Source organism: Colletotrichum aenigma, assembly GCF_013390185.1.
Source record: "Colletotrichum aenigma strain Cg56 chromosome Unknown KSG_Cg56_contig01, whole genome shotgun sequence".
Classification (NCBI taxonomy): domain Eukaryota; kingdom Fungi; phylum Ascomycota; class Sordariomycetes; order Glomerellales; family Glomerellaceae; genus Colletotrichum; species Colletotrichum aenigma.
Genome location: NW_023500907.1, coordinates 1,807,690 through 1,832,326, shown reverse-complemented (window position 1 = coordinate 1,832,326; position 24,637 = coordinate 1,807,690). Strand labels below are relative to the sequence as shown.

The 24,637-nt window shown below is 54.8% G+C and overlaps 10 protein-coding genes across 10 annotated transcripts; 7 read left to right on the top strand and 3 right to left on the bottom strand.

Moving 5' to 3' along the window:
- Window positions 1-1,204: 1,204 nt before the first annotated feature.
- On the top strand, window positions 1,205-3,194 carry mal1 (Alpha-glucosidase; the record flags this gene model as incomplete). The annotated part of the gene is made up of 4 exons (XM_037315743.1): window positions 1,205-1,441; window positions 1,559-2,229; window positions 2,284-2,622; window positions 2,684-3,194. The coding sequence occupies 4 exons, from the start codon at window positions 1,205-1,207 to the stop codon at window positions 3,192-3,194; spliced, it is 1,758 nt and encodes a 585-aa protein (XP_037184844.1).
- A 465-nt stretch (window positions 3,195-3,659) lies between these two features.
- Window positions 3,660-5,015, bottom strand: CGCA056_v000481 (putative alpha-ketoglutarate-dependent sulfonate dioxygenase; the record flags this gene model as incomplete). The annotated part of the gene is made up of 5 exons (XM_037315742.1): window positions 3,660-3,964; window positions 4,025-4,229; window positions 4,340-4,576; window positions 4,627-4,721; window positions 4,799-5,015. 5 exons carry the CDS (start codon window positions 5,013-5,015, stop codon window positions 3,660-3,662), a joined length of 1,059 nt encoding a protein of 352 aa, XP_037184845.1.
- A 1,218-nt stretch (window positions 5,016-6,233) lies between these two features.
- Window positions 6,234-8,029, top strand: CGCA056_v000480 (putative transporter; the record flags this gene model as incomplete). Its single annotated transcript, XM_037315741.1, has 4 exons — window positions 6,234-6,575; window positions 6,635-6,812; window positions 6,875-7,107; window positions 7,169-8,029. 4 exons carry the CDS (start codon window positions 6,234-6,236, stop codon window positions 8,027-8,029), a joined length of 1,614 nt encoding a protein of 537 aa, XP_037184846.1.
- A 1,059-nt stretch (window positions 8,030-9,088) lies between these two features.
- On the top strand, window positions 9,089-11,320 carry CGCA056_v000479 (putative sucrose utilization protein SUC1; the record flags this gene model as incomplete). Its single annotated transcript, XM_037315740.1, has 3 exons — window positions 9,089-9,984; window positions 10,047-10,548; window positions 10,610-11,320. The coding sequence occupies 3 exons, from the start codon at window positions 9,089-9,091 to the stop codon at window positions 11,318-11,320; spliced, it is 2,109 nt and encodes a 702-aa protein (XP_037184418.1).
- A 605-nt stretch (window positions 11,321-11,925) lies between these two features.
- On the bottom strand, window positions 11,926-13,569 carry CGCA056_v000478 (uncharacterized protein; the record flags this gene model as incomplete). Its single annotated transcript, XM_037315739.1, has 2 exons — window positions 11,926-12,947; window positions 12,999-13,569. 2 exons carry the CDS (start codon window positions 13,567-13,569, stop codon window positions 11,926-11,928), a joined length of 1,593 nt encoding a protein of 530 aa, XP_037184417.1.
- A 799-nt stretch (window positions 13,570-14,368) lies between these two features.
- On the top strand, window positions 14,369-15,768 carry dctn2 (Dynactin subunit 2; the record flags this gene model as incomplete). Its single annotated transcript, XM_037315738.1, has 3 exons — window positions 14,369-14,407; window positions 14,469-14,528; window positions 14,578-15,768. The coding sequence occupies 3 exons, from the start codon at window positions 14,369-14,371 to the stop codon at window positions 15,766-15,768; spliced, it is 1,290 nt and encodes a 429-aa protein (XP_037184414.1).
- A 1,364-nt stretch (window positions 15,769-17,132) lies between these two features.
- Window positions 17,133-17,843, top strand: cnxG (Molybdopterin synthase sulfur carrier subunit; the record flags this gene model as incomplete). The annotated part of the gene is made up of 2 exons (XM_037315737.1): window positions 17,133-17,216; window positions 17,529-17,843. 2 exons carry the CDS (start codon window positions 17,133-17,135, stop codon window positions 17,841-17,843), a joined length of 399 nt encoding a protein of 132 aa, XP_037184413.1.
- A 129-nt stretch (window positions 17,844-17,972) lies between these two features.
- CGCA056_v000475 (uncharacterized protein) lies at window positions 17,973-18,566 on the bottom strand (the record flags this gene model as incomplete). The annotated part of the gene is made up of 2 exons (XM_037315736.1): window positions 17,973-18,335; window positions 18,399-18,566. 2 exons carry the CDS (start codon window positions 18,564-18,566, stop codon window positions 17,973-17,975), a joined length of 531 nt encoding a protein of 176 aa, XP_037184416.1.
- Window positions 18,567-20,110: 1,544 nt separating this feature from the next.
- Window positions 20,111-20,382, top strand: CGCA056_v000474 (uncharacterized protein; the record flags this gene model as incomplete). The annotated part of the gene is made up of 2 exons (XM_037315735.1): window positions 20,111-20,170; window positions 20,224-20,382. The coding sequence occupies 2 exons, from the start codon at window positions 20,111-20,113 to the stop codon at window positions 20,380-20,382; spliced, it is 219 nt and encodes a 72-aa protein (XP_037184415.1).
- Window positions 20,383-22,200: 1,818 nt separating this feature from the next.
- On the top strand, window positions 22,201-24,139 carry CGCA056_v000473 (Lactose permease; the record flags this gene model as incomplete). Its single annotated transcript, XM_037315734.1, has 7 exons — window positions 22,201-22,376; window positions 22,435-22,560; window positions 22,611-22,714; window positions 22,765-23,022; window positions 23,075-23,352; window positions 23,424-23,882; window positions 23,951-24,139. The coding sequence occupies 7 exons, from the start codon at window positions 22,201-22,203 to the stop codon at window positions 24,137-24,139; spliced, it is 1,590 nt and encodes a 529-aa protein (XP_037184410.1).
- Window positions 24,140-24,637: the final 498 nt, after the last annotated feature.

The window sequence follows — 24,637 nt, the reverse complement described above, 5'->3', positions numbered from 1 at the left end:
GATTTCCGGAGCTGAGTCCGGAGGCTCATCGGAGGATGCATCACCGACACATGACGATGCGGGGATACTCTCGGAAAAAGGATAACGGGTAAGCTGCAGTGGACCTATACTTATGGGCGGGTAGTGTGTGGTGGACACGGCGGAGACAGTCCACTAATGTGCTGAAAGTTACATGGGCATTTCGGTGCCTCTGGCGTGCTGTCCGTCAACCTGCAACACACAACAACGTAATGGTGTCAATGCAGGACATCTCCAAGGTTTACACGTGGTAAGAGGCACGGCCGGGTCGATTGGTGCCAGAAATAGCACCGGTGGCCTTCATGAATCGTGGACGGATTCAATGGCGAGAGCGAGATGGGCGATTGGGAAATGGCAAAGACCACAATGACGGAGGCGAGTGAGAGACGACATGCAGAAGACACTGCAGAAGACGCAGCAGACGGAAATGCCATGCTCAGCTTTGCCCCACCAAGCTCTGTCTCTTACTATGCAGCACTCTCGCTCTCACTCTCACCAAGTTATTACCCCGCATGACGACTTACAAGAAGCACCACCATGGCGGGGCACTCGCACTCGGGGTCTGATCGGAGTCGGTCCGCTCCCCCATCGGTAGAATTCCTCGCGTGAAATGGCGGCTGTTGCCCGCAGCTAAACAGGTACCATCAAACCACTCCCCACGAAGATCCAACTTTCCTTCCAAGGAAACTCCAAGAGCTGGAACACCACCTGGAGCCACCGGCAGAGCTTGCAGCTGATTTCCCACTTCCCTGCACCGCGCCGATCTCTTCTCTCTCAGTCTCTCAGCAGCCAGCTGTCGACTCAAGAAAGACAGCGTGTTTGCGTCGTGTCCCGCCTCGTGTCCGCATGAGTGTTGTGCCCTGACGGTGTGCAAACCATCTTCCTCCGCTCAAAAGTTTGCGCCCCCATTGGCTGCTAGTTCTGCTTCCATTCGCAGAAATTCTCGCCTCGACACGTTGCTTTGAAGCTTTACAAACAGACGAATCTTCCAATCAGCTAGATCCGTAGACCGTTGGGTTTTCTTTTCAAACACGGCATTTTTTGGTACTATACAAAAAGCTTGCTTCTCGTCTCTCTCACTCTCCCGTCCTGGGGTTGTTACTCGACTCCTCGCGACTCTCGCCCGAACGAATCTACGAGTCAACCGAACTCACACGGAACCCGCGTCACAAACCAATCAGTCGCAATGGCTCCTCACGAAGTTGAGGTCTCTGGCGTCGGCGCCGGCGGCCAGCCCAACAAGTACCGCAGATGGTGGAAAGAGCAGTCCGTCTACCAGGTGTACCCAGCATCGTTCAAAGACTCCAAGGGCACTGGTGTGGGTGACTTGAGAGGCATCATCTCAAAGGTCGACTACTTCAAGAATTTGGGTGTTGACATTGTGTGGCTCTGCCCCATCTTTGAGAGCCCGCAGATTGACATGGTCAGTATGAACCCCCTCGTCTCGTTCTCGCAGTCTTGAGTAATGCAAATGCATCCTCGAGTGGCTGTTTGAATTCAACGGGTGCTTGCGAGCGGCGTCCAGACTAACAACGGGCAGGGCTATGACATTAGCAACTATCGCGAAATCCACGCCCCCTACGGCACCGTTGCCGACGTCGACGAGCTCAAGGATGCCTTGCATGCCCGCGGCATGAAGCTTGTCCTCGACCTCGTCGTCAACCACACCAGTGACCAGCACGAATGGTTCAAGCAGTCCCGCTCCTCCAAGACGAACCCTTACCGCGACTGGTACATCTGGCGCCCGGCAAAGTACGACGCCAACGGCAACCGCCAGCCGCCCAACAACTGGAAGTCGCACTTCCAAGGCAGTGCGTGGGAGTGGGACGAGACCACGGGAGAGTACTACCTGCGCCTTTTCGCGCGGGAGCAGCCCGATCTCAACTGGGAGAACCCCAAGGTCCGCGATGCGGTGCACGCCATCATGCGCTTCTGGCTGGACAAGGGCGCCGACGGGTTCCGCTTGGATGTCATCAACTTCGTCAGCAAGCCGCAGGACTTCCCGGACTCTGACCAGGAGGTGCTCCCCGGATCGGAGCTGTACTCTGCCGGGCCCAGGTTGCACGAGTATCTGAAGGAGCTGGGTGCCATTCTGAAGGAATACGATGCATTCAGCGTTGGTGAGATGCCTTGCGTCAGGGATCTGAAGGAGGTCATCAAGAGCGTCAACGCGGACCGGGAGGAGCTGAGCATGATTTTCCACTTTGAGTTGTGAGTAGCGCTGTGGTCCCCTTCCTCTATGGAGCTGGTGTTAATGTGTGGCAGTATGGACATCGACCATGGTCCGCAGGGCAAGTTCTCTCCCAAGGAGTGGAAGCTCGCGGAGTTCAAGACCCTGGTCGACAAGTGGCAGCGGTTCATGTACAACAACAATGGCTGGAACGCCCTTTACCTCGAGAACCACGACCAGCCTCGATCCGTCAGTCGTTTCGCGAGCGACGCGCCCGAGCATCGCGAGAACAGCGCCAAGATGATCTCCCTGCTTCAAGGCCTCCAAGCCGGAACGCCGTTCGTTTACCAGGGACAGGAGATCGGCATGGTCAATGTACCCCAGAACTTCTTCATGAAGGAGTCCAAGGATATTGACTGCCTGAATCACTGGAAGTGAGTGTTGCGATGCCCCTTATTCGTCTGATTATCCCACGGCAAGGCTAACAGACCACAGCTTGCACAAGGACGTTGACGACGAGAAGACTCTCGAGGCCTACAAGGTCGAGTACCAGAAGAAGTCTCGCGACAACGCGAGAACACCAATGCAGTGGGACACGAGCGCCAACGCCGGCTTCACGACCGCGGACGCCACGCCGTGGATGGCCGTCCACCCCAACCACAAGGAAATCAACGCCGCCTCGCAAACGTCGAACCCCGACTCTGTCTACCACACGTGGCGTCATGTGCTGGAGACTCGCAAAAAGTTCAAGGACATCTTTGTCTACGGCGACTTCAACCTTGTCGACGAGGCCCACGAGCAGGTCTTTGCGTACGCTCGCAAGGCCGACGACGGGTCAACCGCCCTGGTGGCCTGCAACTTTTCGCCAAAGTCTGTCGAGTGGACTGGTCTCCCGAGAGATGTTAAGGAAGTCTTGGTCACATATAAGGGCAAGACCAAGGACGATTTTGGCAACGGAAAGGTCACGCTTGGCCCTTACGAGGGAGTAGCTGTGCTGCTGGCTTGAGCATGATGCATGCCTGAAAGAAGATATAGTAGTATAGAAATATCATCAGCCATCTAAACCATCGTAAGAATCGAATTTTGTCTCCATTGTTTGGGTATGATGACTTATTGTTTGACGTATTTTAAACAACCGGCAATCGCGAAACAGAGCACACTTGCGACGGGGTAAACTGGAAGGAGCAAGCAGGACAGGAAACTGATATAAAGTGAAATTAAATAGCCAGAATTCTTGCAAAAGGCCAGTAGCATAACCTTGCTTAAACCTCCACCAACAATGGGCTTAGGTAAATCTCCATGAACGGCAACATGATCAAATCCACAAGCCACCGAAGGGCATTCCAAGCAATATCACGAGTCTGAAACGAGCAATGATCATAGGAAGTAGTATCAATTCATCTTAGGACCTATTGGCCCATACATAAAACGCTAACGCCAGTCATGTTTCCCTATCATATTCATCATTTTTCTACAATCCCAAAGCCTCCCTTCTTCCGGTGCTGTTCAGGTCAAGATAGGGAGCCTCTCCCAGCGACGCCACACGGTCGCCCGCCCTGGCCTCAACGTAGTCGTACGTGGCGCAGTGCCACATGCTCCTGTTGTCCCAGATGGCGAGGTCGTTCTTGCGCCACTTGAAGCGGACCTGGGCGTCGTGGTTCTGGGTGACGAGGTTGAAGAGGTAGTTGAGGAGGACGTCGGACTCGTCCTTTGTGACGCCGTTGATGCGCTTGGTGAAGCCCTTGTTCACGTAGACGGACTTCCATCCGGTGACGGCTGCCCGCGTTTTGTCAGCAAAGTCTAGACTATAGTCGACGGAAGATGGTTACGACTTACGGTTGGTCCGGATGACGGGGTGGATGGACTTGAGGTCGCCGCCCTTGTTCAGTGGCGAGCCTCGGATGCCCTCACGGAGTGGGTTGCCGAGCCTTCTGGCCTCGTCGTGGAAGAAGGTGGCGTCGTGAGTGGCAGTCAGCCCTTCCAGGAACTTCTGCATGGCAGGGGAGAGTCTGTCGTAGATCTCATATCCAGAAGCCCACAGCTTCAGACGGTTTGTCAGCTACAAGGTATCTCTCTCTCTCTCTCTTTTGCATGCAAGGGGTCCAGCGGGGACAGGGGGTAGGGAAGGATGTAGGTGTTTTCCCAACTTACAGTGTCACCGCCCGTCGTGGGCAGGGTGTGGATCTTGAGCATGGCGTAGTCTGAGGGGACTTGCTCGAAAGAGATGTCGGTGTGCCAGCCGGCGCTGGCGAATCGGCTGACATCGCTCAATTGGTGAGTGAGACCGCCGCCCTTCTTCTGCTTCTCGCTGCTGATGACGCTAATCTGGTCACCGAGCTCGCTACCCTCCTCCGTCAGGGGGTGGATGTGAAGACCTGATGATTCGGGCTGTTCTGCCGAGTTAGTCTTGCCCCATTCGACATGAGATGGCGACTTACACATCCAGCAAGCTCTGTCAGGCGGAGGCAAAACTCCTTCATCTGAGTTGGGGTCACATCCTGGTCTCTGAGGAAGACGACGCCGCGTTGGGAGACTGGGAAATGATGCACACTTGTTAGACAATTTACGTGGACGGAAGACACACAGCTGGACTGCAAGATTCTTTCTTACTCGTCACGGCCAGGTCCTTGATGACCTGGTCATCGGCCTTGAGGAGATCAACCACCTGGAGGCCCTCGTACTCCCGGCCAATGACAGGGGTGATGTCGGCATTTTTGTAGTTATCAAGGGTCCCGGAGTAGACCAGAGGCTTGCTCAAGCGAGGGCGGGCCTGAGCGTTGCCGCCAACAATGTTGGCCTCGGTGTCGTTGGAGATGGCAGAAGGCATGTTGTTGGTGGTACAGGATGAGACTCGAACAACTCTGAAGTAGCAGTATACGACGCTACCTCCACTTAGAGTCGGCAGATGATGAGTGTAGGTAAGGCAGATGTTGATGAGTCGTGGATCTATCCAAGCGAGATCTGATAAGCAAAGAGCCGAGGATTGCCAGATATATATGTATTTGACAAAGTGTAGGGCCGAAGCAGCCGTGAGATTTTCTTCTAGTATCACAGTGAGGATGTATAATGTCTCAGAGCGAAACCGGGGGGGCCACTGCAGCAGTTGGCAGTCAGGTCAGTCATCGATGAGGAGAGGGAGAGAGAGAGGATCGATCGTCAGACGTTTTCTCCAACAGGATGGCCTCTCGTTGCACGGCGGCTCCCGGCTGGGTGGGCGATGGCGCAATCGCAAAGCTTCCTAATTTGGCGAAGGCTGTCTGGTGCAGCCAATCACGGGAGCGGGGTTCTTGTTCGGAGCCAAACGCCCCAGTTTTCCGTCCTGGAGAATCTCTCGGAGAAAGCAATGGAGTTGTCTTCGTACTCTCTGCCGGGGCTCCTTGCCCATTCCATCACAAGCTTGCTGCATTGCCTCCCCCCTCCTTGATGAATGATTTCCCCCCAGCCCGTTCAGCAGCCCCAAGTCCCAGGTTTTTGTCGGTCGATTGTCCAGCTGACCTGCGATCAAAACGCTGCAGTTTCGAACGAAGCTGAATTACATGATGCTGTTGACGGGCCAAGACAATGAGGGGTCCCCTAGCGCGCGGGAAAAAACCTGGAGAATCTGGGGAAAGTTGGAGACACGGCTAAGCCATCCGGAACGGAGCCGGGTCCTGTCAAAAAGGCACTCCGAGATCCAGAAAAAAACACTAGAAAAAGTTGTCAACACCATCTTCTCCTGCCCCCGGTCCGGCCACATGGTTCACCTCCACTAGTTTGTGGATATCATCGAAGACGCAAGACCGAGCTTCGATGTCGTGAGCCGTGATCTGCTAGCCCCAAACAGAGCCTCCAGAACGACTATTAAGTTGAAGCATCAGAACATGCCATTTGCCCTTCCCGGGACCCTCTTTCTCCATCGTCGTCGCTTGCTCTCATCCCACAAAGCAGCCCGAACTCCTGGGAAGCTGAACGGTCCGCCCGCGTCTTTTCTGAACCGGTTCCCTCCCTGCGAGCGAACCTGACCCGGACCTCACTACACCCACCCAGCCAAGACCCGTCGGTCAACATGGCCGACGTCGAGGCCACTCACGCCAACAAGACGGGCAGCGACAGCGGCAAGGACGCCGTCTCGGTCTACCAGGACTCTGACGTGCCCGCGGTCGGCCGCGAGAACCTTTCTGATCTCGTCCCGCCTCACGAGTCCTACGAGGGACGCCACCGATGGGACCCGACAGCGACTTGGACGGCAGCCGAGGAGAGGGCTGTTGTTCGCAAGACGGACTTGAAGCTCTTGACCTGGCTCTGCGTCATGTTTTTCGGCCTCCAGCTGGACCGTGGAAACCTGTCCAACGCGCTGGCCGATGATTTCCTCAAGGACATGAAGCTCAGCAGTGACGACTACAACAACGTGAGACTCGACGTGATGCTTTGCGTGGCTGTACAACCTGCTAATTCGCCAACCTTCAGGGAACCACGATTCAGCTCCTCGCATTCCTGTGCGCCGAGTTTCCCGTTCAATTCCTCACCAAGCGTTACGGCTTCAAGTATGTGTTGCCGACCATGATGATGATGTGGGGAACCGTCTCATGGGCCCAGGCCTGGATGACGAACCGCGCTGGCTTCTACGTTACGAGAGCCCTCATTGGTATGCTCGAATATGTTGCAAACCCCCTTTTTCTCGTCTTTTTCAACTAACACAAGTCCAAGGTGCCTGCGAAGGAGGTTTTATTCCCGGAACTATACTCTTTGCGACCTACTTCTACACCTCCAAGGAGCTCTCGGTGCGCCTGGCCGTATTTTGGTCCACTCTCAACGTTGCGCGAGTCATCTCGGCTCTCCTCGCGGCTGGCATTCTCAAGATGCGCGGTATTGGAGGCCACCCGGGCTGGTTCTGGTTGTTCATGTTGGAAGGTCTCCTGACTTGCGTGCTGGCGACTGTCGTAAGTTGAACACCCCTCTTTTTATTGGCGATGAACCGACGACTAACCGGGGTTTGCTCAGTCTTTCCTCTGGCTCCCCCAGTCCCCCACAAACACGACAACGGTCATGTGGAGAAAACCCTGGTACACTGAGAGAGAGGAGGTCATCATGACCAACCGCATCCTCCGCGACGACCCCGCAAAGGGCCTCACTGCCCTCAAGGAGCCGGCGACTTTCAAGGACATCAAGAACGCCTGGCTGGATCCTTCCATGTGGGGTCTCTACTTCATCGGTCTCGTCGCCTACATCCCAGCCACCCCAGTGCAGGCGTATCTCACGCTTACGCTCCGCCGCATCGGCTTCACGACCTTCAACGCGAATATGCTCACGGTCCCGTCGGCTGTCCTGCAGATCTTCACCATGCTCGGCCTTGCATTCAGCAGCGACTACTTCAAGGAGCGGGCATTCCACTGCATTTTTGGCGAGGCGTGGATCATGCCTCTCCTCATTGGCCTGCTCACCTTGCCCGATGGTGGCCGTGACTGGGAGCGTTTCTCGATGGTCACGCTCATCTCTGGCTACCCCTACTTCCACCCGATCGTGTCGTCCTGGATCTCCGAGAACACGTTTGACGTGAAGAAGCGCGCCATCTCAGCCGCAACTTACAACGTTATTGTCCAGATCGGCTCGCTCATTGGCTCGCAAATCTACCGCGCGTACGACGCCCCCTACTACAAGCGCGGCAACACCGTCTGCGTGTCCATTTGCGCTCTGAGTCTTGTGGTGTTCCTGGTACACAGGCAGGTTCTGATCACCTTGAACAAGCGCAAGGAGCGGGTGTGGAGCACCATGTCGAACGAGGAGCGGCTGGCGTACCAAAACGACGCAGAGGCGCGCGAGAAGGACGGAAACAAGCGGTTGGATTTCAGATTTGTCTATTAAGATCTGTGCGACTACTACCCCTGCAAATGAGCGTGAAGGTGTTTTTCGGTGTAATACGGATACCCAAGTTGAATAATTAGGAGGTGGATAATCAAGCAATAATTGAAGATGACAGGGGCTTAGAGCTTGGCGATTTGCATTGACAACTACCCTCGTCAGTAAAATTCCCCTTTAAATGAACCAACGCGGCATACGCATGTTAAAGAGACAACACCAATTGGCTGAGTTGGATCACATGTCAACGATTGTGTGTTTTATCATGGTGATTTCGTATGTAAGGCAATTAGCCAAGACTCTGCAGCGTTGTAAGGTCCTGCGGAGTGTGTTCCTAAAGTGAGGGTCTACAAATCGAAATGCAGAGACGCTGATTGATTGAATCAGTCCAGGGCAGGTGCGGTGCGGTTCCCGCAGTGTCCAGACCAAACCGCTGGAGAAAAGGGCCGTTCGGTCGGCGGTCAACAGGCCGCGATTTGCGGGGAAGTACAAAGCCAAGAGCGCTAAGGATCCCTAACGAATCCCCTCTGGTCCCAGCTGCAGGGTGCCTTCCCCACCATTACCACGCCGGGCTTAGTACATCGAGCACACCATCGCCGAGGCCCCGCAGGCGGCATCTCAAACAGCTCCAAACACTACAGCACCTCTGTCTGCTCAGAGTCCCCAATTTTCCTTTCCCTCCTCCGAATCCAGAGCCCACCTGCCCTTCTCTTGCTGCCAAACTCGCTGCTTGACAACAAGGGTTTCCGTGCCATTCTGCTCGAGTTCATCCCACAAAAGTCGACTGGCGCAGAGACAGACTTGGGCAGACCGGAGCATAGCCGAAGTTTTCTCTTATCTTTCTTTTTTGAATATTTCTATTATCAACACCTGCCTGCTTTGTAATACCATCCTCCACCTCTTACATCACTAAGACCAAGAGAGGAAACAAACAACATACAACGGGTGACACACAATCACACGCGTTGTGGGGAGGCGCCGGAAACACCAAAGTCTGGGTTGGCTGGCAGTTTTGCCATGCCACGGCACGAGTAGCCTTTTACGCTTCTCTTCCGTCTTCGCGACATGTCTACTGGGCGCAAGATTGGCAAGAGAGCTTGTGACGCGTGCAAGATCCGCAAGATCAAGTGCACCGAGGTCCCGCCCTGCCACGGCTGCGTCGCCATCGGAACTGCCTGCACCTTCAACAAGGTCCCTGCAACCCGGGGGCCCCGGAACCTGAGAGCGAAGACAATCCGGCAGATTGCTCAGGCCCAACAACAAGAGAGTTCCGGTCCCGGTCCCGGTCCTGCCCCGGCCTCCGCCGGTGATGGGACTGGCAGCACCTCGCCTTCCGGCGCGCCGCCGACAGGCACCTCGCCGTCACGGTCCCCGTCTTCGTCCGAGGACTCGTCTGACGGAGGAGGCTCCACTGGAAGCCAAAGAGTTGTCCGGCAAGAGGATGCTGTTGCTGCTGCTGTCCAAACCCCGAGGACCCCGATCCCGTCACTGGTACTGAGATTATGTGTTTACCGCCTGCGACTTTTCCCAGTATGGCCCATCATCGCCGTCGAGGAGATAATGGCCTCGCTCCACCGTGATGCCGATGATTTGGAGTCATACGTCTTGGCCAACGCCGTTGGGGCTGCAACGATATCACAGCTCAAGCTGTCCACGACAGACAGCAACGATCCCGCGACGGCGGGGTCCATGGAGGCGGAATGCCAGCGCTCGCGGATGGCGCTGCAGGAACGGGAGGGCGGCCCACCCATGAACCTCAATTGGTTGAGGACGTCCTTCTTTCTTCATGTATATCACGAAAACCAGCAGCCGGGTGGGGCCAAGTCCCTCCTTTACCTGCGGGAGGCCATCACTCTAGCCCAGATCATGGGGCTGCACAAGGAGTCGTCGTACATGAGTCTGCCCCTCTCAGAGCAGCAGATGAGGCGGAGGATATTGTGGTTGCTGTTCGTCACGGAAAGGTATCGCCGTTCCCTGAGTGGTTGAAATAACGTGAGCTTGGTGCGTCTAACACACTTTTCAGGGGCGTAGCAATGCTTCATAAGCTGCCGGTCGTGCTCAAGTCCAACATACGCTTCCCCTCCCTGGATGGGTCTGGCGTGGGAGAGGACGAGGGACACATCCTGCCGGCTTTCAAGAAGCTCGCCAACCTGTTCTGGATATTTGACCAGAGCGGCGCCTTTGACATTCTTCAAAACTCGGACGAGGAAGATGCCATCTGGTCCATGGCGGATGGCTTGCAGACGGCCAGCAGAGCCTGCTTGGATGTTGTCCAAAGGAAGCTCCAAGAAATACCCTTGGATGCCGACGCTAGCAGCGATGTTCAGCGCGCCGATATCGTCGTCACGCGCCAGTGGATGCAAGCAGTGTTGTGGAAGGTTACCATGAACCATGGTCGAGCTTGGTCGTCCTCTTCGAACCAGAACGTGACCTCCCTCTCGCACCCCATTCAGATCGCAAAGGAGTTTCTTCAACTCATATCACAGCTGCCAAGCACGGCCATCGAGGCCCATGGCCCTGGAATCGTAGGATCATAACACGCGGCTGCTGGCCCGCCTCAGTGTCTTTGCTGACTTTTTGGAATAGGAGTTCAAGATTTATGAGATCGCCAGCGCAGTAACCGATGCCGTCGCAAACAACTTTCGGCTTCCGCGGGCTTCGACCGACGGCCCAAGAGACATTCTTTTACAACTGCAAAGGGTGCTGGCCTCCTGCCGAGGAGGCAATAAGGCCCTGCTGGAGATGCTCTGCGCCCGCATCGCCGAGGTCCAAGACGGCCCCCTGATGATCATGAACAGGAACCCGTCGCCCAGAGTCCAGGAAGTAGATGACGATCAATGGCGAGAGGAGCGCAGCGCAGGATCCAACGGTTCGCCGTCCATGTTCACCCCCATCGACGGCGTCTCAGACGCCGCCGCCGCTTCAGCCTACGCCCAAGCCCAGGCGCAAGCAAGCTTCATGGCCATGCTCGACAAAGACAACACGATCCAGGGGCTGGGCAACGGCACGGCACCCGACCCAATGTCGCCCCAGCGGCAGAACATCGACCGGGCCAACATATGGGATCAGTCTGCCCAGCTGGGCCCCGGGGCGCACGATCTCATCGGCCAGTTGCAGAACTTTGACGGCTCTTTCAACACGGTCGAGTCGAACGGCACCCTAGACATGCTCTTTGCGAATGGAGCGTTATGGGACAACGTTGCGAGTGATGACTGGATGACGTCGGTGCAGAATAACACTGGCGTGTTCGCCAGTCCAACGCAAGCCTCGACAAATTTCAAGAGGCCATACGAGTAGTGTATTCGCGGTGTCGATAGCTACATGATGAGCCTTACCTAGCCGCTCATGTGCTTTTACGCTATACGCGATGCACAGTGGTAGGGCGGGAAAAGTCAGGACACACTACTATTAGTGCTACTTTACTAGAAGCGAGCATGCCTCCGGGGTCGGGCCAGATTTGAATCTGCAGCGTCACGCCAAGAGCCCAGGAGATGCTTCCGAAGAAACAAGTTCCATCAGCTCTCACATGACATACACCAGTAAGTATCATTCACGGCGCCAGTCACTGTCTCTTGCTTTCTTTGTTGACTCTTTCCTCAGTACCCATGCCATGAACACCTGCCAGCGAAAGGGGTCATGACAGACGTCGCTGAGACGAGTATTTCAAGACCAATATTATTCCATATACCCACTATGTACCCAACGAAGAATTGAAGACTATTTCCCATGTCAAATGCGACTGGGAGTCTCATGAAGCTGCTTTCAATTTCCATGATATTTGTACTTATACGTGCTGTGCTATCCGCGAGTCCCTCGCTGTGAAAATGCCATTCGCAGGACAAGTCTGTCTGTCTCTGAAGCGTAAAATCGTACCTATGCAACCTTTTAACCCATGCTAATTCTTAATACGTATCCCTTTCATCGTCGCTAACTTGGTCGACCGTGTCCCCGATATCCTCATTTATCATGTCGCCAATCTCCTTGCTGTCCTCGAGTATTTTTCTTGCTTCCGTGGGCTCCACATTCATATCCTCACATATTAATTTGACGGCCAATTCAGGGACCAAGACTGCTTCCACATAACTAGAATATCCGCGTGAAGATATAAGCCGGTCATCGATGGCCCGCTCTCTGAGAATGGATGAGAAACGTGCAATGATGTCTTCCGACAACGCTCGAAGGCCGCGTGGGCCGTAGTATCCGGGTGTCAAGCTGCCTTCGGCTTTCAACAGCGTGCGGTTCTTGCCTTCTTTGACCGTGTCAATCAAACGGTCCCCATAGTGAGACCGCCCCCCCTTAATGATTTCCTCCAGGAAGTCGTAGTGGTCTGAGAGGCGGCAGCCGAGCTCCACCCAATCAATATCCGGGTAGCCGCGTGTTTTCCATGCATCTTCGGCCGACTTCTTTTTGTGTTGCCGGCAGAACTGAAGCTGCCTGTGGATACGCAGACGGGTGCCGTTTGAGAAGGCATCCAGAAAGTCCTTGTCGACAGGATCACCGCACATGGGGCAGCGTGTCACTGTCTCTAAAGGCTGTGAATAAGATGGGCTCTCATCCTCATCGTCATCAAGATCAGAGTCTGGCAGTTCTGCGAACGGATCTTTGAGCATCTTCGGAGCAGTCTCGAGACTTGGTACCAAGTCACGCAGGCGTGCCGGTGCTGTGCCAGAACTCGGCAGCGGCTCAGGCAATGAAGCAGGAGGATCCTTGAACTCGGCCTTGATCTTACGCTGAGGCGAGCTGATGGGGCTGAGGGACGAATGCGCCACGAACTTTTTCCGAGGACTGCCAGGCGGCGACGAAAGAAACGATACCCCGGGATTAACGAGGCTTTTCGGTGATTTCTTGACGTCGAACTTCTCAAACGGATCATCGTCGTATGACTTGAATGAGGGCATCTTTACCTCCGGCGCTGGTTGGCGAGCTAGGACGAGGGTCAGCAGTAAGAAAGGGTCATGGGGGCGCATGGACGAACCTTTCTTGGCCTCCTCCTTCTCCCTCTTCCTCTCTTTCCTCTTCTCTTCAATTCTCGCCTTCTCCTTGTCTTTCTTTCCGTATCCCTTGCGTTGGCTTGAAGTTTGACTGAGCTTAAGAAGCTTAGCAGTATCTTTACCGTCGTCAAGTCTCCCAGTCCGGCCTCTCTTAGACTCCGGACCTGGAGAGGCGGTATCTGGAGAACTTCTCTTGCTGCCTCGCGGTTGAGAATTGGAGCCTTGAGAGCCACCAAAGAACTTCGGCCCTGAGCCGGCCTCTTGAGAGGCGCGGAAGTTTCTTTCTTGCTCTCGCCCAGATTTTGAAGACCCGAAGTATGTCTGTCTTACATCGGTTTTCTCTTTACGAGCAGCGTAGTCTGCGTCTGAATCAGGATCGTCCGTGGGCTTCGGGACAACCTTGGGAGATTTCCCCTGTGAACTTGATCTCTCTTCCTGAGTGTCCCCCGGGGCCTCGTCCTGGCTTTTTGATGGCATATCCGGCTCACTGACCTCATCTGAGTCATCTTGCGGCAGTTCGCAGACTTGGGCTTCCGTCATTTCGGCAGCCGGCATGACGGCTTTGGCAGGTTTCACATTTTCGCGACTTTTTTTGTTGACAGTCTTCAGCAAACCGGGAGTTCGAGGGTCTCTGGGGAGGCCGCTCCGCCTTCTAGGCGGCGGTAAATGTGACATTTCCAGTAAAGAGCGCCCCAGGACTCAAGATGGCATAGGAGGGAGTCCAAAAATGATAGCTCGTGGTCAGCCCCAGGGCGAGCTCTTCGGAAGCTAAGACGGGTAAGAACGGCAAGATGGCGGCTCCTTCCCGTCCGAAATTGACCGTCGGATTCGGGCGGTTGCTGGCCAGGAAAATCGGGGAGGCAAACGTCCCAGACGCCTAGGGCCGGAATATGTGATGAGAGTCAGTTGGCACATCAATTGAACGCCTGACCGGGGTGTGATCTGAGTCCAGCGTTGTGAAGTTCAAAGAGACGTTGAATGACGGCCGAGGACCCAAAAAAGAGGGTTGCCTTTTGGGGTCAAGTGTTGCTCCCTCATGAAAAAGCTGAAGTCGCGTCCCTGACGCGTGCCTGCCGGGGCGCCGATGTACCCCACCTGCCACTTTCACCTTACGCCTCCGTGCATTACGGGGAGTTTTAGTGGAATTCCCTGCGGCTCAGCGGTGCAGCTTCCCCTTCTCATGCAGGGGTGCTCTGTTGCTTTCAACGACTTCACCTGCGTCGTGCATCATAGCTGTCAACAAACGCCAGAGCTGCCTGATCGACTCTTCGACCAGACTTGGCCGACGCGCCCCAACCTGCGATCGCGATCTTGCCTGTCAACCCTCACTAAAGCCCAAAGTCCGATTTTCGACATGGCGCTGAACCGCAAGTACGCAGCGTTGCCAGATCTGGTCAGAGCACCTGAAGACATAAACGGCAGGACGAAAGGCGGTCTATACTAACACCACCCAGGACTCGGCACCAGATGTTTACGAGACCCCAGAATTGACAGACGACACTTCCACGGTTCCTGTGCGTCCGGCTGTTCTCCCAAGATGACGTGTGACTGATATGGTGGTAGACAACAACGGTGCAATCGCATTCCGACAACGAATTCGACGACGACCTTGACGACGATATAAACGGCATTTCCCGGTCGCGACTCCGCATAGACCAAGCGAGGTCTCGTTTCCTGCCTGCCGGCGTCGACGCAACCGGTGTTGACTTCTCAGACCGAGTCGATGGCAAGCGCAAGTCCTACAAGGCCTCGACCAGGCGCCAGCGCTTTCTGCAAGACGGGACCGAGGAAATTGGCGATCTCAGCGACGAAGATGACGAGGATAACCTAGAGAGAAAGATTGCGCGCCTGCAACGCGAGGTTGAAGAGGCTAGGGAGGAGTATGGCAAACGAAAGGAGGCCGCTGCCCAAGCCGGCGGGGCTGACCAGGAGGAGAAGCTTGGCTCTCTCAGCAAGGTTCTCGACGAGATTTCCAAGACCATTGAGCCTCACACCAAGAGCACAGGTGTTGCGCAACCTACGCCGCAAGAGCCCAAGGAATTGCAAGCGGGATCGCAGGATGCATTGGTAGCGGGAAGTGCAGCAACCTACACCGTCACCTATGCTCCCACATACGAACAGAGTCACGCTCTCGCCAAAGCCGCGGACTTTGATCGCCGTCTTGTCCTGTTGGAGAAGGCTATTGGAGTTGGTTCTTCGGCCCTGCCAGAGGTCGACATCAACGGCTTGCCCAGGGCAATTCTGCCAACTCTTGATGGCCTGCAGAAGCAGATTACTACTTTGTCACAAGCGTCAACGTCCAATCTGGACACAATCAGCCGTCGCGTGCGTACTCTCATTCAGGAGGCACAGGAACTAGAGAAAGCCCGTCAAGGGGCTAAGTCTGCACAAGAGACGCTGGGTAATGGTGGCACGCCTAGTGAAGAGGCGCAGGCACCGGAGCAGTTGGCCAAGATCAACGCGCTTTATGGGACCCTGCCAACGATTGAGAGCCTGGCTCCTCTGCTGCCGCCGCTATTGGATCGTCTTAGATCCCTCCGGGCTATTCACTCCGACGCTGCGACGGCAAGCGAGATGCTTGAACGAATTGAGAGACAGCAGACCGATATGGCTACCGATCTCAAGCAGTGGAAGGAAGGATTGGAAAAGGTCGAGGAGGCTATGATGGAAGGCAGCACTTCCATGGCGGGCAACATGAAGGTTATGGAGGCCTGGGTCAAGGACTTGGAGGGGCGCGTTGCGAAGTTGCAATGACAGGCCCAGCGCCGTCAGAAGATACCCCTGCTTAATACATATTTAGTCGAGCTGTGCATGTAAGAAAGCCATCTTGGAGAAGCAATGAAGAGATGAATCGGGGATGATATGATGAAACTGCATTCGATAAGCCTCATCGTGAATTTCTTTTGTGTTTCTCGTGTACTAACAAGGCTCTGATAGAAGACGAAGCTCCTACTGCATGTATGTCACTTGGGGATATGCTAATCTCCATGTTCCCAATGTAGCAACCCCTGCAGAATCGACCGAAGCGGAAGGCGGTGTGACTCCAGACCGTTCCCCGCCAACCAATCAGCATCGGCCAACGCTCTGGCACTGTCCACAAGCGAAAGGGCTGGAAAACCCTCCAGACCACGAAAAAAGTTCGCAGCCATCTTCAGTACACGCTCAATCCATTCAGCACCCGCGATCCGCCCAGTCACCACCGAACCTGCGCAACCACACCAAGTACGTCCGCCAACGCCAACGACACCGCCGAAACGCTCTCGAATATCGCGACTGACGTAATAATTTTCTTGCAGTCAAAATGGATTCTACCAAGCAGCCCGTCAAGCTCGTCAAGGTCACCCGTGTCCTTGGCCGCACCGGTACGCCCAGCTCCCGAGTCGATGCGCTCCCCCGTCTGAATTCGAACTTCGCGATGCGCCGATGAAGAGACAAATTATGGCAGTTTTTTTTCTGACAGATAGCAGGTTCCCGTGGTGGTGTCACCCAGGTCCGCGTCGAGTTCATGGACGACCAGACCCGTTCCATCATCCGTAACGTCAAGGGACCCGGTAAGAGGAAACTGCCCCCGCATCGACCGCCAAGAAGCGAACAGCGTGCGAGAAAGGAGAGAGGAACCTGTTGCTAACGATTGGGCGTCTAGTCCGCGAGGACGACATTCTCTGCTTGCTCGAGTCTGAGCGTGAGGCTCGCAGACTGAGATAAAAAGGCGGCGACGATCGGCGGCGGCGCGTGAATGGACATTACGAGGAACGGATCTTGGTTCTGAGGATGGGACAGGAACATTGCAAGGGCTTCGTCACCCGAGCTCGGGCTCACGGCTTTCGTGTTTAGAGGAGTCAAAAACGGATTCTGCATTACGAATACAGCAAGGTTCTCCCACCAGCCGCGAGGCGCTCTGCTCGGTCGACCGTGTGTGCCTACCTATGATGCGGCGCAATGCAAACGCGCGAGGGGTCGGTGAAGCTTGAGTCACTGCTTGGGATACCTGGGGACAAGGGTCGCCTCCTGTGCCGACATGGCATTCTAGCAGATTTATGAGTACACTGATAATGACACTAACAGCGCAACAGCCGCGTACCGCAAAAATCCCGAAGCACTTCTCAATACGTGCAATTATGCCTGCTGTCATCTTCGACGGTCTGCCCCGCCAAACGGGATCTGTCGCCGACCGCAGTGCGGCTCCGGTCACGTGGGACGGGGTACGATTTTTTCTGCAGGTGCCCCACTTCAGCTTCCTCTCAGCTACCTATTTCTTCTTCCCATTCTCCCTCCAATCTCAATATCTTCTCTTCTTTCCTCAGCCCGCGACACGGGTTCATCGCTGATCGGTAAGTCGACTTTTTCTTGCAACTGTCGTCACATTGGAATGATGCAACAAAATTAGCATGTATTACCTGAACTCCATTGATGTTCTACCATTATCACCAAGATCTCTGATACCAATCATTACCACAACCTTTTTGTTCTCCCTCAAGGAAATGGGCCAAGGCTAACCTGAAAAAAGACTCTAGATATCCCCAGACATAAGCGACACCATGAGCGCGGCGACAAAGCCACCCAAGGATCACTTCAATGTGTTGTTCTTCGCCAGCGCCGGCTCCTTCACGTCCAAACAGTCTGAGGCATTCCCCGCTCCGCTGCTGCTGAAGAAGCTTTTTGACATTCTCGAAGAGAGATACAGTGGGATTAAGGAGAAGGTTTTGGAGTCGTGCTTGGTCACAGTGAACCTGGAGTACGTCGACATCCCTGGACCAGAAGATGGGGATGGGCCAGACATCCAGGCTGGAGATGAAGTAGCCATTATCCCACCCGTCAGTTCCGGCTGAAAAATATGCGCGGTGGTTGAATGAACTGTAGAATGGCGCTCGGCGACGATTTGAATCCAGTTCATCCATGGTTCAATTCTCCCAAGTTGCTACGGGTACAGACAGCACCACATATGGTGGTGCTCACCCTCAAGGGCCTGGATTTGACCTCGTACTGTGATCTTGCCCAAGTAAAGGGTCCTGCTCTCCGATGTTGTCTCGCCGCGTTACGATATGCCTCCAGTCGTACTGCCAAACCCTCCACCATCCGGGTTCCTTTACGCTCCGACGCCTCGCCCAGCGAATCGTGACGAACAGGAGTGTTACCAACAATACCACGACCAGCGTGGACACTATCGAGATGATGGACGTTAGGCTGGTGATGGTCGAGACCTGGCAACCAAGTGGTCTTGTCCGAAGCTCCCATCGCTCCGCCCAATGTGGGCAAACGTCCTCATTCCATGCGGGCGCAAGCAATGGAATTGCATAAGGATTCGGGACACATGCAGATGTCTAGCCGGTGTTCATGATAAGCGATCGTCCTTGGAGAGCTGTAATAAGACGGAGGAAACCAACCATTGGGCACCAACTGCAGCGGTCCTCCGCAAGGCAGCCCTTGCAGTCCTGGCGTTGCCAACACCGGAAGAAATGCTCATCTGTGGTTTCTTTGGCCGTGAAGTTCTGCCTGGCCAGCATGATCTCCAAGTCAGTGGGCCTACGAGCACTAAGCCTGCGGTCGCTCATGTCTGCTGTCGTACCAAAATATCACGAATAATGCAGCAATAAACTGAGGCCCCGGGATACAGCTGGGGAAGTGAGTTTGGTGAACATGCGACCACGAGTGCTGTGTCGGATGAGCTGGGGTTCGTGCGGGGAAACAACTGGTGAATTAGAGTCCGTGCGTCGACCAACCGAACTCCAAACCACCAAACTCTTGTCAGTCTGCCTTCAGACAAACCTCTGTTTGCAGTGGCCCATCAACTTTGATGGGAAGTCAAGTGACATACTTCGGAATCCGGAACAGCCGAATCATTCACAGATGCAGAAGGCGCCAGGAACGTCTTTTGCATGATGCTACAACGGCAGCAAGGCGGCCAGACACATTCCGATGATCGTCACAATTATCAGCCATCACCACGCCCAGTCAAAGTCGCACCGGCACGGCAGCGGCGCATCCCAAGACATGCAGGTACGGCCATTGGCTCGCGTTCCAGAAGTCGTTCCATTCCTGGAACTGTTGCCCACCAAGAAACGCCGTGTGCGGGAGGCAATATAAGTAATTGGTCCCAAGATCACGGATTCGGCGATCTGCCAGCACACTCTCGGCCCTTCGCGGAATCCTCTGAAGCGGCGACATGCCGGCAATATATGGATAAATTACCCCTGGTCGGAGGAAGCAGCCGCAACTCAACGACGTCTCGAGATTTGCGCGTTTCACAGAAATGGCACATGCAATGCGCGCAGCAGATCGGTCCTTCCGCTGGTCTCTGAGAGGCCGGACGGGCCTGGGAGCCGTCGTTCGTTGCTGATTGCTATTTGGGTCTGATGTTCTGACATCCTGTCAGCAATGGAAGCTGGTTGACCCAAGACGAAGAGTGCCGCTACCCGAGATGTCGAAGACGGCCCCGGATCCGTCCGTCTGGGGCATCATTCTCGGGCCAACCCCGTGTCGGCGGACCAGAGGAACCCTGGGCCGCAATAATCGGACCTTATGGAAGCCAGTGTTTGTCACACGGAGCATGAACTCGACATCTAACCATGGCCAGAATCTGGTAGTCAGCTGTGTTGGTTCACACTCCCAAGACGGCCCTGCAATTCGATATTTTGACACTGCGCGATCTCCGATACAGGGAAATCCACTACCGGGTTGTCAATTTAGCCTAAATCAGGCTAAATGGCAAAATACGCCAAATGTAATGGGTGGCGCAGGTGAGAGTCGTGGTACCCTGGATGTAAACACCCATGTGCGGCGGCGGCGCATGGTTTTCTCCAACTTCACGCACGCCTCCAACCTAACCTCAACCCGGCACAATAACCACCGTCTTCACGGAGCTCCACGAAATGCAATCCCCACGTCTGTTATTGTGGATTCGATACCATTCGAACAGCAGATTCGAGCCGGTGGGCAGGCGAGCTGCTGGACGAGTGTCGTACGGTTGTCGACGGCACTGGCCAGTCTGGCACTGGAAGTCTCCACCAACGGTGTACCCACGCGCCGACTAACGACCACGCGAACGCTTTCTTCGAAACACGATACCTATTGACGCACATTGAACCCAGTGGAGAGTATGTTGAGGGCCTTCGTATCAGGCTTTGCTACAACTTTGCGCAAGTCACAGCACGGGATGGTATGCAGAGTCGGGCTGGTCCGCGACTTCATGGATCGACTGACAATCTCAGTGGTGACGAGCGTGCTGTGGCCACCACTCCACACATCCACGCATCCACACGCCTAATCCACCCATTTTTGACCATGGGGATTTGGGGAATGCGGGTCAACCTCAGTAAGCCCTGCAAAAGGCCGGCGAGGGTCGGCCGAGGGAGTTACGAGGCCTGGTAATCGAGTCTTTGTCGCCACGGTTGCTCAGCTCACTCTCTGGTGCTTACCACAGCATACTCTGCGATGTGCCACGGACGGAGTACTGGGCCTTTATACGATGCGAACTTGATCGCGTGCCGTCTTCAAGCCTTCGGCACGAAATCGTTGCCCGGCACTCTGCAGACATTATTCCTGTGTACGCGTTCCAAAAGGCATCAGGCTGTTAGTACGGGGGAATACTTTACCGAGGGAACTTTCCTTGAGCAGGGGTCTCCTCGACACAAAGTAGCATCAGCGGTACGGACATGTTTTCACTTTCGGCCTACCAACGTTCAGCACGCCGCTAAAGTATGGTACACGAGATGAGCACTAAACTGCTGTAGAATTGCCAATGATTATGCACTCGCTCACCTGGATATCACACCTCTACTCACACGGGCGAAAAGAACGTCTTCGGAGCAAGCTGTCAGGGAAGACGCAAAGGAGCGAGGACCTGGACTCTGTCGAATGTGTTTTTTTATCACATCTCCCAGAGAAGGCAGCAGCAAGGGTGAAAAGACGGAATGGGAAAACACATCCAACATGAGTCACGGGGAGCGATGCCAGGTTTCTTCTCGAGTCGCCATTGTCGGTCGATGCACAAACGGTCTAGTGGCCTACCGTCCTTCGGCGTTATGTTCCCCGCAGCGGTCAACCAGTTGCTAGTCAACCCCAAACTCGCCTAATTTTGCGATTCCTATCCTTCCCGTTTTTTACCTCCCGCTTTACAAGGCGCTTACCGGGGTATCTCTGAAGCACGGAGCCGGCGACACAGTCTTCGAAGTCTTTCGTCCGGATATTCACCCGTTAATGTCAATGGTACAAGACTACCGAATGAAGCGGCATATTTTTGGACGGCTACAAATCCAATGACCGTCCAGCCTAAGAGCAAACCGTCTGCTCTCGGGAACAACGAAGAGGCCAACGGGCGAGACTGTCGCAACCTCCACCGGGACGACACTTCCCTGCCGCCTCCACTTCGAATGGTCTTCTCCACGGGACCCCAGGGGGAACGTTCAGCAAGTGGAACGCGCACACCTTTTTTCCATCTAGTCTTGTCCTTGTCTAGTGGACGCCAGTGTCCACTCCAACACGCCCGGCAAAATACAATTGCAAAACTTTGGGGGCAGTGGTGTCCGATTCGCATTCACCCGTTCGGACGGCCCCAAGTTTTTGGAGAAGGTGTTCCTCCAGCACGGGAACAATATCTTGACTAGCATTTTGCGCAATGCGGAGGGTCTCACTTGGCAAGGAAGCTTTGCCTTGAAACGTCCTCTCATCGACTTTTGCCGGATGAAAGTGGCAATCCCCTGCCGCTGCTCACATCGTTCTCTCACCCCCGGTTAACATGGGTTAGTACCTTGGCTGCAGGCTGCTCGTGCTCGAGGAGATTCTCGAGTAGCTTGATCATGACAGCTGATTGGGGTCGGTCGAGGTCCGACTAGGCCTTCGAGCAAAGGATCCCGACCAAGTGGTTCCCGCCTGACGCCCCAATGAAGGCCATCTAGAGAGACCTGGGACCCTGTTGCGGACCGACACTCCGTAAGAAGAACTCGCACTGTAGCAGCCAGGCTTTCTTCACCTCCCTATGTTCGTCTTATGATCCCCGGATCCATATATTAGACCTGGAGACCCCGCGTCGTAGATCGTCTCACCTCCGTTCGCTGTCCCTCTCCAGTCATCCCCAGGCCCAATACAAGTGAGACTGCTCTGGCTCTTGTTCTCCGCGCCGGCAGAAACGCGCAACAAACACACAAACACCACACACCTTCAACTCGACGCCTTTGAGCCATTGTCACAATGGGGTTCTTCAAGGGTCTCACGCAAAAAAAGCCCAAGAGCGAGGCCGTCGTTCAGGCCCAGGAAGAGGCACCCGACTTTGAGAAGGTCAACTGGATGAAAGACCCTGGTCTGCGCAAGCTGTACTTCTACGCCTTCGTGCTCTGCGTTGCCTCAGCCACCACCGGTTACGATGGGTACGTCTCGTCGACACCCACGTCCTCAAAGCGACTTGCTAACGCCTTTTCAATGCAGAATGTTCTTCAACTCTGTCCAGAACTTCGACTCATGGCAGGAGTTCTTTAGCCACCCCAAGGGTGGCGAGCTTGGTCTTCTTGCTGCTCTTTACCAAATCGGCAGTTTGGCCTCCATGCCCGCAGTGTAAGCTCTTCGGCGCACCGTTTCGATTTACATACTGATCGAGACAAAAGTCCCATTATCGCAGACAGATTCGGCCGCAAGATTCCCATTGTGATTGGATGCATCATCATGGTTGCTGGAGCTGCTCTCCAGGGCGCTTGCCAGAACATGGGCAGTGAGTATCCACGACAGCCGCGCCACGACACAATAGCTGACCTTTCCAAGTGTTCATGGGTGGTCGTGCCCTTCTTGGTTTCGGTAACTCGTTCGCCCAGATCGCGTCGCCCATGTTGCTCGCCGAACTTTGCCATCCCCAACATCGCGCCAGACTCACGACTGTCTACAACTGTCTCTGGAACGTCGGAGCTCTGATCGTCGCTTGGCTGTCCTTCGGTACCGAGTTCCTCGGCAATGAATGGTCGTGGCGCATTCCTGCTCTTGGCCAGGCTGTTCCCTCCGTCGTCCAGCTCATCTTCATTCTCTGTACGTCGAGCCAAGTGACCGATAGTCTCATCCGTAGCTAACGAGAATAAAGGGGTACCCGAGTCTCCCAGATTCCTCATTTCCAGGGACCGCCACGACGAGGCCCTGCAGATCCTCGGCAAGTACCACGCCAACGGTAACACCGAACACCCCACGGTCCAGTTCGAGTTCCGCGAGATTCGCGACACCATCAAGCGCGAAATGGCCGCCAAGGAGAGCAGCAGCTACCTCGACTTCCTGCGCACCGCCGGCAACAAGTACCGTCTCATGGTCTTGATCTCTCTCGGTCTGTTCTCGCAATGGTCTGGCAATGCCATTATTTCCAACTACGTAAGTTTCCATGATGACACAAGTCCTGATTTCTCGTTGTCGGACCTTTGCGACTAACTCCTATCTCCCAGACCTCTATCCTCTACGGTAACGCTGGTATCGAGAGCGCCACGGCTAAGCTCGGTCTCTCCGCTGGCCAGACCGGTCTCTCCCTGATTGTCTCCATCACCTTGGCCCTGCAGGTCGACAAGTTCGGTCGCCGTCCCATCTTCCTCGCCTCGACCGGCGGCATGTTCATGACCTTCGTCTTCTGGACTCTCTGCTCCGGTCTGTACGAGGAGCACGGCTCCCCAGGCTCCAACTACGCCATGATCTTCTTCATCTGGCTCTTCGGCTTCTTCTACGCCTTCGCCTGGTCCGGTCTCCTCATCGGCTACTCCATCGAGATCCTGCCCTACAAGCTGCGTGCCAAGGGTCTCATGCTCGTCAACCTCGTCGTCCAGGCTGCCCTCACCCTCAACAACTACGCTAACCCTGTTGCTTTTGACCACTTTGAGGGCCACACCTGGAAGTTGTACCTCATATACACTGTGAGTCGCCGCCCTGCAACGTGCAATCTCCCGAAGAGAAGAAACTGGACTAACACCGTTCCCCACAGTGCTGGATTTTCCTCGAGCTTACCTTCGTCTACCTCTTCTACGTCGAGACTAAGGGCCCTACCCTCGAGGAACTCGTCAAGGTCATCGACGGCCCCGACGCCGAGGTTGCAGACCTCGACCTTGCCCAGGTCGAGCAGGAGGTCAAGATTGGCCACGAGGCCGAGGAGTTTGAGCATAAGCGCGGTTAGAAGATGTGCGAAGTCTTGTTTGGGCCCAGACCCACCATTTCGAAGCATCATGTTTAGATGGAAGAGCATATATGAGCATGCAGATACCCCCCCTACGATAAATGTTCAGAGTCATGCGATACACACATATAATTACGATATAATAAGTACAGAGAAAGAAATCTCGTCTAAAGATACTTATGCGGACACTGTTTCTTCTGGTATCTATCTTTGCTTAGAGAATCAGCTCATTACGCAGCCAACACGGAACAAAAAGTCAAAACAAGCACCTCTGGGCGTATTTATGCCGCGTCGCCAAGGCGCTGAAAACGCAGGTCATCTCAGCCTCATTCCTAGGCGCCAATCCTGCGTTTGGGCTTTCGTATACTCTTCAATTGGTCATGATGCTCCAAGTCGATGCTACTGTTGTAGCGATGAAGTCAAAACTGAACGTCGTTCCAACCGAAGTCACTGACGATATTTTGCACCCTAGTGCACTGTGTTCTGTGCTATGAGTAA